Genomic DNA, 14,113 nt, shown 5'->3' on the forward strand with positions numbered 1-14,113 from the left:
TCCTGACATCAGTAGCCTGCCCACAAGCATAAAGACTCACTCTAGTTCTTACCAGCCTAGTTTCTTTCTGCAGGGTGACACCAACAACCCTTTCAGTCCTGGGTGTCCCCACATACATCCTCCCTGCATTCTTAATTAGTAACAGTTGGACCATTCCCCTCTGGCTTGTCACTCATGAAGATGTGAAACAGCCTCCCAGTTATCAGGTCATTTTGGCATATACATTCCACATAGTTTGCACAACAGAGACCTGCTTGGGATAAAAATACGAAGTTTATTTCATAGAAAAACAACAAATTCAAAGTTGAAATCAGAAGGGAAAGCAAACATAAAACAGCTCCACAGTCTACCCCCCTGGGAATCCAATGTTCATGAACAGCCTCCCGCCTCCAGACTGTCCTTCCAGTTCTGGATGCTCTTCAGTTCAAACCCTTTTTCCATTTTAAAGGGGTTTTCAGTTTTTTTCCTTCAGTCACTATAGATATTCGAAGTGGGGAAAACTCTCTCCTTTTTTAGGCTATGTCTACACCAGTGTTTCTCAAACTGGGGCTGCCACTTCTGTAGGAAAAGCCCCTGGCGGGCCAGGTCTGTTTGTTTACCTGTCCTGTCCGCAGGTCTGGCCAACTGCAGCTCCCATTGGCCGCGGTTTGCTCCTCCAGACCAATGGGGGCTGCTGGAAGTGGCATGGGCCAAGGGACTTACTGGCCGCTGCTTCCCGCAGCCCCCATTGGCCTGCAGCAGCGAACCGCGGCCAGTGGCAACCGCAGTTGGCCGGACCTGCAGACAGCGCAGGTAAACAAACTGGCCCAGCCCACCAGGAGCTTTTCCTACACAAGCTATGACCCCAGTCTGAGAAACACTGGTCTACACAGTACACACTATGCACATCCGTGCCATTGTAAGGCACACAGTGTAACTGCTCTTTGTTGGCAGGAGAGAGCTCCCAACCAGGGGCGATAGATTTCTCAGTGAGAGAGCATCTCCTGTTGACACAGCGCTGTCCACACTGGCGCTTTTTGTTGGTAACACTTTTGTGTAGACCAGGGGTAGGCAACCTATGGCATGCGTGCCAAAGGTGGCACACAAGCTGATTTTCACCGGCACTCACACTGCCCGGGTCCTGGCCACCAGTTTAGGGGGCTCTGCATTTTAATTTAATTTTAAATGAAGCTTCTTAAACATTTTAAAAACCTTATTTACTTCACATACAACAATAGTTTAGTTATGTATTATAGAAGTATAGAAAGAGACCTTCTACAAACATTAAAACGTATTGCTGGCATGCAAAACCTTAAATTAGAGTGAATAAATGAAGACTGGGCACACCACTTCTGAAAGGTTGCTGACCCCTGGTGTTGACATAGCCTTCATTTCTGAAGACTGGGGTTTTCCTTTCAGTTTCAAGTTCTTACCATTTGTTCTGATGATTCCTCAATGTTTTTTCCTGAGCTGGACAATGGCTAGGTGCTTGAAATCAGTTTTCTCTCATTGGGGAAGTACCTCCTCCCTGCCTGTTTTTTTCACCGTCCTGTTGGGAGGTGATGCTGAAGTTACGCCACAGTTACAATGACAATTTTCAATGTGTGTGTGTGTGTATAATATAATGGAAATACATATCTTCATAACCGTAATCTGGATATATATATATGTATGTCATGATGACTGTTAAGTTCAGTGCATTACAAGCTTCCATAAAAGATCTATCTTGATATACTCTTCCAGTACAATAACATAGTATGAAATCAGTTGGTCTAACTGCTTATTTTAGTGGGTTTAAACCTACTGTTCTCCTTTGGAAACCTGAAAATCTGCAAGAGTAGAAGAAGAGTGTGGAGTCCTAAAAGGCACTTTATAATAAAGGCATAATAGATGGAATATCCGCTATGATGAAAAATAGAATACAAGGAAAATGAAGTGACCAGCTAGCTTCCCAAATAACTGCTGAAAGATATGTGGGTTTAAAATCTGTACTTGGAATGGAAAAAAGGAGGGGAATAACCAAACTAACTATAAAGTCAGGTAGTGTAAGGCTTATATAAGAAAAAGACAATGGCAGCCCTCCCCACCCTCAAAAAAAAGAAAAGGGCAGAATGAGTTAATGCTAGCCAAAGAGATTAAAGGGAATAAGGTGGGCTTTTATGCATACCTTGAGGAGAACTAGGGAGAAAAGTAGAGAGAAAATCACCTATTAGTGTTCGAAATCAGTGCCAGTTCAGAAGTGGCTGTTACTTAATTGCTTAGTTAAAATCTGCCTTTAATTGACACACATGCACACAAAAACGATGTGAATAGCTAGAAAGAAATAAAGAATATTCATAAATACCTATTGATAAAAACAGGTGAGAGGAAACTTGGGAACACAGCCATATTGGCAATTTGGGATGATATGCATCCTAGAGTACTGTGATGGGGCAAGGCCAGATGGCTACAGTAAAGTACTGAGGAACAGGTATGTTAGCCCCAGGCTAAACAAATCCTTAGGACCATGGTAACCAAGTGGCAGTTGCTCCAGGTTAATCAAGGAACCTGGGGCCAATTAAGATCTTTCTAGAAGGCAGTGGAGATAGCTACTTTGATTAGAACACCTGCAGCCAGTCAAGGCAGGCTAGTCAGGGCACCTGGGTTTAAAAAGGAGCTCACTCCAGTCAGGTAGAGAGGAGCCAGAGGAGAAGGAGTGTGTGTGAGGAGCTGGGAGCAAGAAGCAGAGACTGAGAGGGTGTTCTACTGGAGGATTGAGGAAATTATCAGACAATCAAGTGTTATCAGACACCAGGAGGAAGGTCCTGTGGTGAGGATAAAGAAGGTGTTTGGAGGAGGCCATGGGGAAGTAGCCTAGGGAGTTGTAGCTGACATGCAGCTGTTACAGGAGGCCCTATAGACAGCTGCAATCCACAGGGCCATGGGCTGGAACCTGGAGTAGAGGGTGAGCCCGGGTTCCCCTCCAAAGCTCCCAACTCCTGATCAGACACAGGAGGAGCTGACCCAGACTGTGGGTTCCACCAGAGGGGAAGATCACTGAGGTGAGCAAATCTGCCAATAAGTGTAGGACCCACCAAGGTAGAGGAGGAACTTTGTCACAGTACTCAGAGTGAAATTCATTTCACCCAGCTATTGGGCTTTATGTGGGTGAAGTGTGGGGCTGAGGGGGTAAAATACATCTCCTAATTTGGGGCCAAGGGCAAGGTGGCAGCCTACGGAGTAAACCTTAAAAGCTTTGTCCTGTGTTTCATTCCCCATTTCAGTAAAAACTGATGGATTGCCACATGAGACACTACTTCTAGTGTGAATCCTTTCCTGGTAGAGTTCTCTAGTTCTAGCTGTCAGATGATAATGACTTTCACTAAGAAAAATCATGTCATGAGCCACTTGTGTCATGAAGTTGTAATTTCTTGGGATTTTGTTTTACAGGGAACCCTCCAGATCTCCACCCACATGTATTTACTACTGGAATAATCATAGCTGTATTCTTTTCCCTTGTTCCTGTGCTCCTGGTGGTTCTCTCTGTGATATTCAGAGTTGACTTAGTTTTATTTTACAGAGACATCACTGGAAAAGATGACACAATAGGAGGTAGGATTTGGCAAATGCTGCTACTGAAACAAGTTCATTTAGTGATATAGAACTATTAATAAAATAGTGTATTCTGGCTTCAGGTAGGTCCTATAAGATAATGAGATGGAAACAAAAGAAAATCCAGGAGAGGAGGATATTGCGTAGGAACAGATGGAGAGGGGGTAAACAAGGCAAGACTTGGCTAGGAGAGAAGTGTCTAGGAGTGGGAGAAAATAGCAAGGTAACAGATAGCATTCATCATCCTATAATGCTAACAGTATGTAATGTGTCCTGATTTTTTTGTTCTGAAAGTCAGAGGTTGGTTAGTGGAGGAGAGAAAGAAGAGGCAATTCTGAAAAGACAAGTACCCTAGAGCTGCCAAATTCCTTCTGTGCTCACCTGACTTGTGCTCTAGATTCAGGGGCGGCTCCAGGCCCCAGCACGCCAAGTGTGTGCTTGGGGCGGCAAGCCGTGGGGTGCACTTTGCTGGCGCCGCGAGAGCTGCAGGCAGGCTGCCTCCGGCGGTTTGCCTGCGAAGGGTCTGCTGGTCTCGCGGCTTCGGTAGACCTCCCACAGGCCTGCGGAAGGTCTGCCAAAGCTGCGGGACCAGCGGACTCTCCGTAGGCAAACCACTGGAGGTAGCCTGCCTGCTGTGCTTGGGGCAGCAAAATCCCTAGAGCCGCCCTTGTCTAGATTCATGTGCTTTCTGGAGATCACTGGAGAGGTGCTGGTCCAGTGTTAATAAGGGTTGTCAATGTCAACCTTAAGGAGGGCAGGCTATCAAAAAAAAAAAAAGCCATCACTTGATGTTGGCAATTGGCCAACTTGTTTTGGGTCAGATCTTTCCTTTGTGGTTTAGTTTCTGAGAAGTTTTTGGTGAGACAACTCTCAGTATCTGGGTGCCTCAGATTTCCTTAACCCTTGTCAGTCTGTATATACAGTACCTAGACTGCACTAGTTGCATTGGTTGGTAATCTCTTACAATGTATCTTCATGTATTATGTGCCAATATTTTTTTCTATTCTAATTCTATTCTTGATCACAAGGCATTGTTTACTCACTTGAGGACCTCTAAGTGCATGGCTGGAGCTACACTTGAGTAACCTCATTCCCATCTCTTGAGGAGATCCTAAAGAGCCCTTAGGGCCTCTCTCATGTGGAGTTTTACACTGGTTTTCACTTTATGTTCCCTCCTGTTAAACATGTATAGGAGGACATTAGGAGGCTTAGTAACAAAACTTGGGTGGTTATGTTGACAACTAGTTTGGTGTTTGTGTCCTTTGACTCAGATGTCACCGTGCAAAGCTTTTCCCAGTGTCTGGTTGAGATCAAAACATGGTAGAGAGTGAGGTGACTGACCTTTAATCCAGATAAATGAAAACTGATGTTAGTAGGTTGGGGAGAAACAGTGGAACCAGGAAGAGGATTATGTCCATTCCTGTGATTGCAGATGTGTGTCCTTGACTTGCTTCTTGTCTCCACAACTTGGGAGTCTGGTTAGATTCCCACTTTTTCCTGGATGATCAGATTTCATCAGAACTTCTTCTTTTACCTCTGGCTAGGAGGTTGAAGCTTTTACTTTTGGATACAGACCATGCTAGTGTGATTTCATGCTTGGTTTACCTAACTGGTAGATTACTACAGTGTGCTTTAATTGAGTCTTGATCTTAAAGCCTGCTTGTTAAGGGCGAGAATCTCACCAGAAACATGTTACACTGGTGCTTCATAACTGATAAAGGTGGCTTATTGGTTTCTGCATGTACCATAAAGTTTTTGTTCTATAAAGTCCTAAATAACCTAGGACCTGCCTACTTGAGAGCCCCTCTTTCCCCATATCATAGTGCCATAGCTGAGATCAGTTAGAAGGGTTCAGGATGGAATTATCTCAATAGAAATGAGGTGGACCACTTTTTTGTGAAGGCCCCTGAACTCTGGGACTTGCTTCATGGCCCTTAGTCTGAGGTAGCCTGAATTTGTTGAGCTATCCTTTGTTAAGCTATCCTTTTTACAATGGATTTTGGGAGGTGCTGCTTGAGGAAACTATTTCAGGAGCACAGGGTGCTATTTTTTATTGTTCAGTTATAAGGTTTAATTAGTTTCTATATATGGTGGCAGTTGCTGCTGGATTTGTCTTTGTTTTAGAGGGGGTGGTGTGAGAGAGAGACTTACTGTCAACACCACTTACGTTCTGGGAAGGTGCCTTTTTTGTTGTGCTATTATAAATCTAAATAGATAGAATAAAATATCCTGATTTTTTTTGTTCCTTTTTGACAATCTCCACACTGCAACACTACCCAATAGTGGAGTAATAATAATACCTAGCTCTTATAGCACTTTTTCATCAGCAAATCTCAGTGGTTCACAGTCTTTAAGTAGGAGAAGAACTGAAAGAAACCTAGAATCCCACAATGGTATTTTTACAGACTCGCTTTTCAGAGTAAAACCACATTTTAATGATGCAAGTTTCTATCAATAAGTTCAGTTTAACTAGGGATGATTAGTACTGGTCAAGAAACTTCACATTTCAATAATTTTCAACAAAAAAGGGACACAGCTTTTGCAACCTTTGGGAAAACAAAGTGGGTAGATCTTTGTGTCAGATTGAAATTGATCCTGGGTATTTTGTATGAAAGGTGACTGGACAGATGGATAAGAGAAATCTCTTATATCAAAATCGTTGCCAGTGGGGCAGTATTATAAGGGTCAGGGTGAAAGGTCAGCTATCATATGTGTAGAAAGGATCAGATCTATTCAGTCACCAACAGGACAAAAATTGGTCTTTTTTTTTCCAGATGGAAAAGAATATGATGCTTTTGTGTCTTATCTGAAAGACTCCATATCTACCAATGTAGAAGAGAGAAAATTTGCTCTGGAGATATTGCCCAGGACATTAGAAGACCATTTTGGTTACAAATTGTGTATATTTGAGCGGGATGTGTCTCCTGGAGGAGGTAAGCAAATGGAATGTCCTGGATATTAAACTGGTACAAAATTCTCTCTCAGATGCCAGATCTGTAATTAGAAACATCTCTGTAAATGTGGGAGTTTTGCTTAAGTGTCACATTTTCAAAGGGGATTCTATTTTGGAGTGCAAATGACAGAATATACACATCAAACGACATGCATGCAAAATCAGAGGCTGTTTAGAAAGTTTAGACTTATTCTGTCCTTCACTTCAGTGTGTGGAGGTAACCAAAAGAAGTTTGATCCAAAGGACATGGAAATTAATGGTCTTTGGATCATCCATTAGGTACATCTTAGCCACAGTGCATAGAGGAGGATGTGGGAGTACTAGCTCTATGACATGCTCTTTCCCTTCCTAGATCGTGAAAGGCCTGCAGGATTGGGCATCCATAGCTTTCAGAGCAACAAAGAATCCTGTGGCACCTTATAGACTAACAGACGTTTGGGAGCATGAGCTTTCGTGGGTGAATACCCACTTCCTCAGATGCATGTAGTGGAAATTTCCAGGGGCAGGTATATATATGCTAGCAAGCAAGCTAGAGATAACGAGGTCAGTTCAATCAGGGAGGATGAGGCCCTGTTCTGACCAAAGACTGTGAATGGCTTGCCAACTACAGAACCAGTTTCTCCTCTCTTGGTTTTCACACCTCAACTGCTAGAACAGGGCCTCATCCTCCCTGATTGAACTGACCTCGTTATCTCTAGCTTGCTTGCTAGCATATATATACCTGCCCCTGGAAATTTCCACTACATGCATCTGAGGAAGTGGGTATTCACCCACGAAAGCTCATGCTCCCAAACGTCTGTTAGTCTATAAGGTGCCACAGGATTCTTTGCTGCTTTTACAGATCCAGACTAACACGGCTACCCCTCTGATAGCTTTCAGAGACAAGAATGAGAGAGGGTGGAGCATGGTAGCAGCAGCTCTCTGTGCCCATGTTCTTTTCTGCTCTCAGGAATACAAACTGGGACCTGATGCTTCTTCAAGCATCAATAACACCCATAGACTGTCTACTTGGCTGCTACTGTGCAGCTTGAGGGCAGGTCAACCATTGACAAGACAGTCATCAGATTTCCCAGGATTTGCACAGATTTTATAAGACCCACTAGCTTTAGAGGGCTAACACCGTTTTCTCTTTCCAGCAGTGTATGGAATTGGAGCAGATTTTGAGCCCAGATGGAACGAAGACCATAAAATTCTATCAGCTAAACTATGTCACTCTGCATCCCAAACAAGAATAATCTGTGCAGGGTAGAACATTGCTCTTTATCTAGTTAAATGCTGAGATTAATTCAGAGGAGAAAAACAATTTAGCTTTGGTGTTACCACAGAATGAGTGTGAAGTTCTGCTTTTGGCTTTCTTCCTTTCCAGAAAGCTTTCTGCTTACAGCTTCTCAGAAACCTGAGAGATCTTAATGATTTGAAAGTTAAGTTTGCCTTTACAATACAACTGCTTTTGTTGTATCTGTGCTATGAAACACATTTTCCCCATGGCACACTATATTAACTATTTCTGTAATCTTTAAAATGTAGAAGACGAAGCAGCTTTTATTAAAACTGACTCAGAGTTATAACTGACACTATATGATGGGTACTGCAGAAATATTTAAAATAGATGCAATAACTTGGAATTTTGGATATACAAAGTCTATAAATGACCCTTTACAAAGGCTGCACTTCTCAGACAGTACAGTAGGATTCCATGTAGTTCTGAGGTCTATAGGGAAAAAAATCTTAGGTAAAGCTATGGCCCTGCATGAGCATATTGTTACATATTGCTTGCAGGATGTAGGGCTTCTCCATTTAATTTCATTCACTGTTTTTAATAATAAAATTATTCTGCAATCCTTGTTTTAGGAAAGCACTGTTTTTGAAAACCTTTGAAATAATGGTTTGCTAGATGTCATTCTATAGTAATCTATACCATTACATGTGATAGAAGGTGCAAGTCTTACCCAAACTTGGTTATCTGTGGTACTGGTATTACTGAATAAGAAGGTATCTGGTGGTACAAAAGGTAGTAAAGTGAGGGTTAGAAGTTTAGTGACTGTTACAGGAGGTGGTTAGCTGTGCCTGGCTGATGACTTAATTTGGAGGTACTCTGATGCTCAGGATGGACCTTTGTGGATGACCTTATCAGTTAAATAAGGAATAATCAGAGCTGATATGTTGGTTTGTAATTGCTTTCCAACATGAAAGAAATGTATACTGACTACAGGCAAATTAGGATTTGCATAAACTGATGTGAAAAAAACACTCAGATGTTTAATTCTTATTACTTAGTAGTGAGATTAGGAAGGAACAAAACATACAGTAATTTAGTCACTTTGAAATGTGTACAATATTATTACTACTGCTAAAAGATGTCCTGAGTCAATGTATGTACTTTCAACTGATTTTAATAATGACGGTATCTTTCAATTTACAGCTTTTATTGATGATGTCCAGTCATTTATAGACAAAAGCAGAAGATTAATCATTATACTGAGCCAGAACTACGCTTCTGACAGAGTCATGTATGAACTTGAGACTGGACTCCATAAGGCACTGGTTGAAAGGAAGATTAAAATAATATTAATTGAATACATGCGTATAAGTGATTATAATGTGTTGCCAAAATCACTAGAGATTCTACCATCCAGGAGAGTTGTGAAGTGGAAAGAGGATAAGTCTCTTCCTTTGAATTCTAGATTTTGGAAGAACCTTAGATACCTGATGCCAGTGAAAGCTTCCAAGTCAAACATCAGATGTCACAATAATTCTGTGAGCCCTATCTCAGAAGAAGGAACCCAAGCGACAACTATGTGTTGGGAGTCTAAAACATTCTTATAACCAAAAATTGGAAAAGAAACATGCTGCAGAAATGAGCACATGCTGTTACTTAGAAGATATTAAGTGCACGTGTTTTAGGGAAGCAACATGGTCCAGTGAATAGAGCAGCGGCTGGGACTTGAGAGATGAGACAAATCCTCAGCTTGTATAAATTGTCATAGCTCAGAGAGCTAGGTTAACCCTGTCCCTCACCCTTGGGGCTCAGACAGTTTACACAAACTGAGGAACTTCCCCAAGGAATCTAATCTGACTCTGTCTTGGATTCATTGTGTGACATGGGGCAGATCAAAAACTTAGTCACAGTTTCTTCATTTCTCATAGAAAACATTAATTCTACTTGCACACTTTTTTGTAAAGCAATTTGAGTCCTGTGAATAGTCTATATTAGAAATGTGATTACTATTGTTTGTTTATGCTTTCTATTGTGATAGCATGTAAGGACTCCAATCAGGATCAGAGCCGCATTGTACTAGGCACAATACAACCATATAACACACAGACAGTTTCTGACCCTAGGGAGCTCAACATCTAGGATTTGGACAATATAGCACAAGTAAATAAAGTGACAAATGGGAGGAGGGGAGTGATGAGTTGGAAGAAGGGGATGGGGAGGACATGGTAATAGTAGAAATGTGGTGTATCTGCATATATCAATCCTAATAGTAGTCTCAATAGTTATAGGTGGTCACTGCCATGACCAATGTCAGATTGTGGCTTTTTTAGGCATCATGGCAATATTTTAGTCCCTGGATTAGTGGTGGTCAGCTCAGAGTACTCTAAATAACTGTTTAGGTGAAGGGAGTGGGGAATAATGCTTTTTCCAGAGAGGCCAGTAGGAACGACTTGTATCTGAGCTGCTTCCAGGCGAGGGGCCTGAGGCAGTAGAGTTGAGGATCTAAGGTACATAGATAAACAGAGGGAAAAATAATTGCCAATATCTAAGATACCAGCCTTGGTTCGCCAGTGCCTTGGCATTGTGAGTAGTTATTTACACCAAGTCAGACTGGTAGCATTTTATACAGATTTTCACAGATATAAATGGTGACGTAAGTGTGACATTGCACTCCATAATTCTTTATAGAAATATACTTATGAGTGTAAATATGACATAACTGGAATATCTTTTAACTAGATATGCCATGTAACATATCTTTGAAAAGGTTATGGTCTACTGAATATATTCATCCTGTTTGTATGCATGTATCATTTTTATATCTGAAGTTATGAGCATTGGCTCTATGCTTGTATTTAAAGTGTTTTGCTGTAGGAAGAACATAAGGCAGATTTGGTCAACATAGTGTGAAGGGGTTATTCAAGTAATTGTGAGTACTTAACTAGCAATGGACTTTGGGAGACCCCAGTCCACATCTGAGCTTTCCTGGGAACATTCAAACTAACATGTAAACAATGGTACCTGCCTGCGAAAAGCTGAATCATTCATAGACATGTGACTTGTCCAGGTGGCTAGAGACTCATCTTGTGGCTGTGATGTTGCATGAGAGAGAATATAAAAGGCCCTGAAAACCCCTCCATTTTGTCTTCAGCTGGCTCAAAAGATAGCCTCTCCACCCCAAAGAGATGCCTAAAGGAAACTGGAACAAAGGACAGTAACTACTGGGGTGTGAATAATTGCTGGACCCAGACTAGGAAGGAGTCTAGTCTGTGAAAGAAGCTTATTGGAACATCTCTGAGGGTAAAATTTACTTGCATTTAGTTCCCTACTGTATTAAGATTAGACTTTCGTGGTGGTGTTTTATTTTGCTTGGTAATTTACTTTGTTCTGTCTGTTACTACTTGGAACCACTTAAATCCTCCTTTTTATATTTAATAAAATAACTTTTTGCTTATTAATTAACCCAGAGCAAGTATTAATACCTGGTGGAGCAAACAGTTGTGCGTCTCTGTGTGTGTTAGAGGGTGAACAATTTGCGTTTACCCTGTATAAGCTTTATACAGAGTAAAATGGTTTTTTTTGTTTTGGATCCCATTGGAAACTGGGTGTTTGGATTCTAGAGACAGGAGCACTTTCTAAACTGTTTTCAGTTGAATCTGCAGCTTTTGGGGGACGTGGTTCAGACCTGGGTCTGTTTGTAGCAGGCTAGTGTGTCTGGCTCAACAAGACAGGGTACTGAAATCCCAAGCTGCCAGGGAAAATGGGCTCAGGTGGGCTCAGCCCATCAGGTGGCAGTCCCAAGGGGGCCTTTGTGACCCAACCCATCACAATAAGATACAAAACAGTGGTGAATCTAAGCCTCTATTTTGGCTTCTAGAGTAGCAGATCTTCCAAGCTTATTCAGTATTTACAAGATCCAAAGTACGAAGTTGTGCAGTTGCACTTGGTCAAGGTTTCTATGATTGTGTTTTTGAACATGGCTTTCAGATATGCACATAATTTCTTCTTTATGCACATGAGGACTTTTAGGTAAGTCTCTAAACTGATGCTGAATATTATGAAGAGCCCTAATCAAGTGCATAGTTGATAGTAACTCACAACAGCTGGTTTCATGGAATAAGGTGAATTTCTTTTACTTTGTTCAACCTGATGCTCCTAAATCCTGCTGCTACTAGAATGTTCTTGCCCAGGCCTGGTCTACATTATGCGTTTAAACCAAATTTAGCAGCATTAAACCGATTTAACCCTGCACCCGTCCACACAACGAGGCCCTTTATATCTATATAAAAAGCTCTTTAAACTGGTTTCTGTACACTCCCCGACGAGAGGAGTAGCGCTGAAATCGGTATTGCAATGTCGGATTAGGGTTAGTGTGGCCGCAAATCGATGGTATTGGCCTCCGGGCGGTATCCCACAGTGCACCATTGTGACAGTTCTGGAAAGCCATCTGAACTCGGATGCAGTGGCCAGGTAGACAGAAAAAGCCCCACAAACTTTTGAATTTCATTTCCTTTTTGGCCAGCGTGAAGAGCTCACCAGCACAGGTGACCATGCAAAGCTCATCAGCACAGGTAACAATGCAGTCTCCTGAGAATCGAAAAAGAGCTCCAGCATGGACCGCATGGGGGAGGTACTGGATCTGATTGCTGTATGGGGAGAGGATTCCGTGCTAACGGAACGCCGTTCCAAAAGACTAAATGAAAAAACATTTGAAAAAATTTCCAAGGCCATGATGCAGAGGGGCCACATCAGGGACTCAGTACAGTGCTGTGTGAAAGTTAAGGAGCTCAGACAAGCCTACCAAAGAAGCAAACGGAAGGTCCGGGGCAGGGCCGAAAACATGCAGCTTCTACGCTGAGCTGCATACAGTTCTAGGGGGGTGCGCCACCAGTTCCCCACCCCCGTCCGTGGATTCCGAGGTGGGGGGTGGTAATCTCAGCCATGGCTGAGGATTCTGTGGATGAGGAGGAGGAGGAGGACGAGCTTGCAGAGAGCACACAGCACTCCGTTCTCCCCAACAGCCAGGAGCTTTTTCTCACCCAGACGGAATTGCCCTCCCAAGCCACTAGCCCAAGCAATGAAGCCATGGAAGTGACCTCTGAGTGTACCTTTGTAAATATGAAACATGTTTTAAAAGCAAGCTTTTTTTTTTAAATGATTTGCCCTGAGGACTTGGGATGCATTCGTGGCCAGTACAGTCATTGGAAAAGTTTGCTAACATGTCTGGGGATGGAGCGGAAATCCTCCAGGGACATCTCCATGAAGCTCTCCTGAAGGTACTTCAAAAGCCTTTGCAGAAGGTTTCTGGGCAGGGCAGCCTTATTCCATCCTCCATGGTAGGACACTTGACCATGCCATGCATGTAGCAAGTAATTTGGTATCATTGCATGACAAAGCCTAACTTCATATGGTCCTGGTGCTGCTGGCATTCAAGCAACATCTGTTTTTTTATCTCGCTGTGTTACCCTCAGGAGAGTGATATCGTTCATGGTAACCTAGTTGAAATTCAAGAATTTAATTAAGGGGACAGACATGGCCATTCCTACTGGGCTGTTTGCCTGTTGCTTAAAAGAAATCCTTCCTTTCAGATAGCCAAGCCGGTGGGGGGTGGGGATTGGAGCTGAGCTTTTTTTGCATTTGGCTAGCAGTGATCTTCTATGATACCAGCCATGAGGGGGGAGGGGTAAAGCGATCATCCCAGAGAATTGGAATGGGGGGATGGTTTCTGCTGCTGCTGCATGTTAACAGGAAAGAAGCAGCACTATACTGGATTTGCTTGGTATTTGGGAAAGGAGGGCACTGTGTATATGAAGGCTGCAGAAGCTGAAAGGCAATGGCTTACCATGGCCGCATGCAAGCTGGATTCTGCTGAATTCTGCATCTGTGAGATCTTTAACTCCAGAGCCACAGGCACTCAATATTAAGATGCAAAATGCGACCTTGTAGTGAAATCACATCTGCTATGTAAGGTGAATAGTGTTGTTCACTGTGAAAGAGTATAGCATTGTTCTGTAAAATGTATCTTTTTAAATACTTCTCTCCCTTTTCTCCCCTCCCTCATGCAGCTGCAATTTTTTGAAGCCTCCCTACTCCATCCCGCAGGCTATCTCAGATAAGGCGGCGGAAAAAAAAGATGCGAGACGAAATGTTCTCGGAAATCATGGAAGTGACCCGCAATGAAAGAGCTCATCTGAATGAGTGGAAGGACATGGTATTAAATTACAGGAAAGATGCCAGGGAACGTGAGGATAGGAGGGACCAACATGAGGAGAGGAGGGACGCTCAAGATGAGAGGTGGCGGCAGGAAGATCAGCAGTGGCGGGATGCAACGCTGGGGCTGCTGTGTGATCAAACTGACATCCTCTGACGTC

The 14,113-nt window shown here is 42.7% G+C and overlaps 1 protein-coding gene across 2 annotated transcripts in view; it reads left to right on the plus strand.

Moving 5' to 3' along the window:
- LOC127033830 (interleukin-18 receptor 1-like) overlaps nt 1-11,153 on the plus strand; it is a 39,565-nt gene extending 28,412 nt beyond the window's left edge. Inside the window, exons 9-11 of one of the 2 annotated variants that reach the window (XM_050922079.1) lie at nt 3,409-3,570; nt 6,345-6,503; nt 8,946-11,153. In XM_050922079.1, coding sequence (XP_050778036.1) covers nt 3,409-3,570; nt 6,345-6,503; nt 8,946-9,349 — 725 coding nt within the window. In that variant the 3' untranslated portion in view covers nt 9,350-11,153. Of the gene's footprint in view, nt 1-3,408; nt 3,571-6,344; nt 6,504-7,659; nt 7,774-8,945 lie in introns of those variants that run through there. The other variant, XM_050922089.1, reaches the window with a different exon arrangement.
- The last annotated feature ends 2,960 nt before the right edge of the window (nt 11,154-14,113 follow it).

The sequence above is a fragment of the Gopherus flavomarginatus genome, chromosome 1 (genome assembly GCF_025201925.1).
Source record: "Gopherus flavomarginatus isolate rGopFla2 chromosome 1, rGopFla2.mat.asm, whole genome shotgun sequence".
Classification (NCBI taxonomy): Eukaryota; Metazoa; Chordata; order Testudines; family Testudinidae; genus Gopherus; species Gopherus flavomarginatus.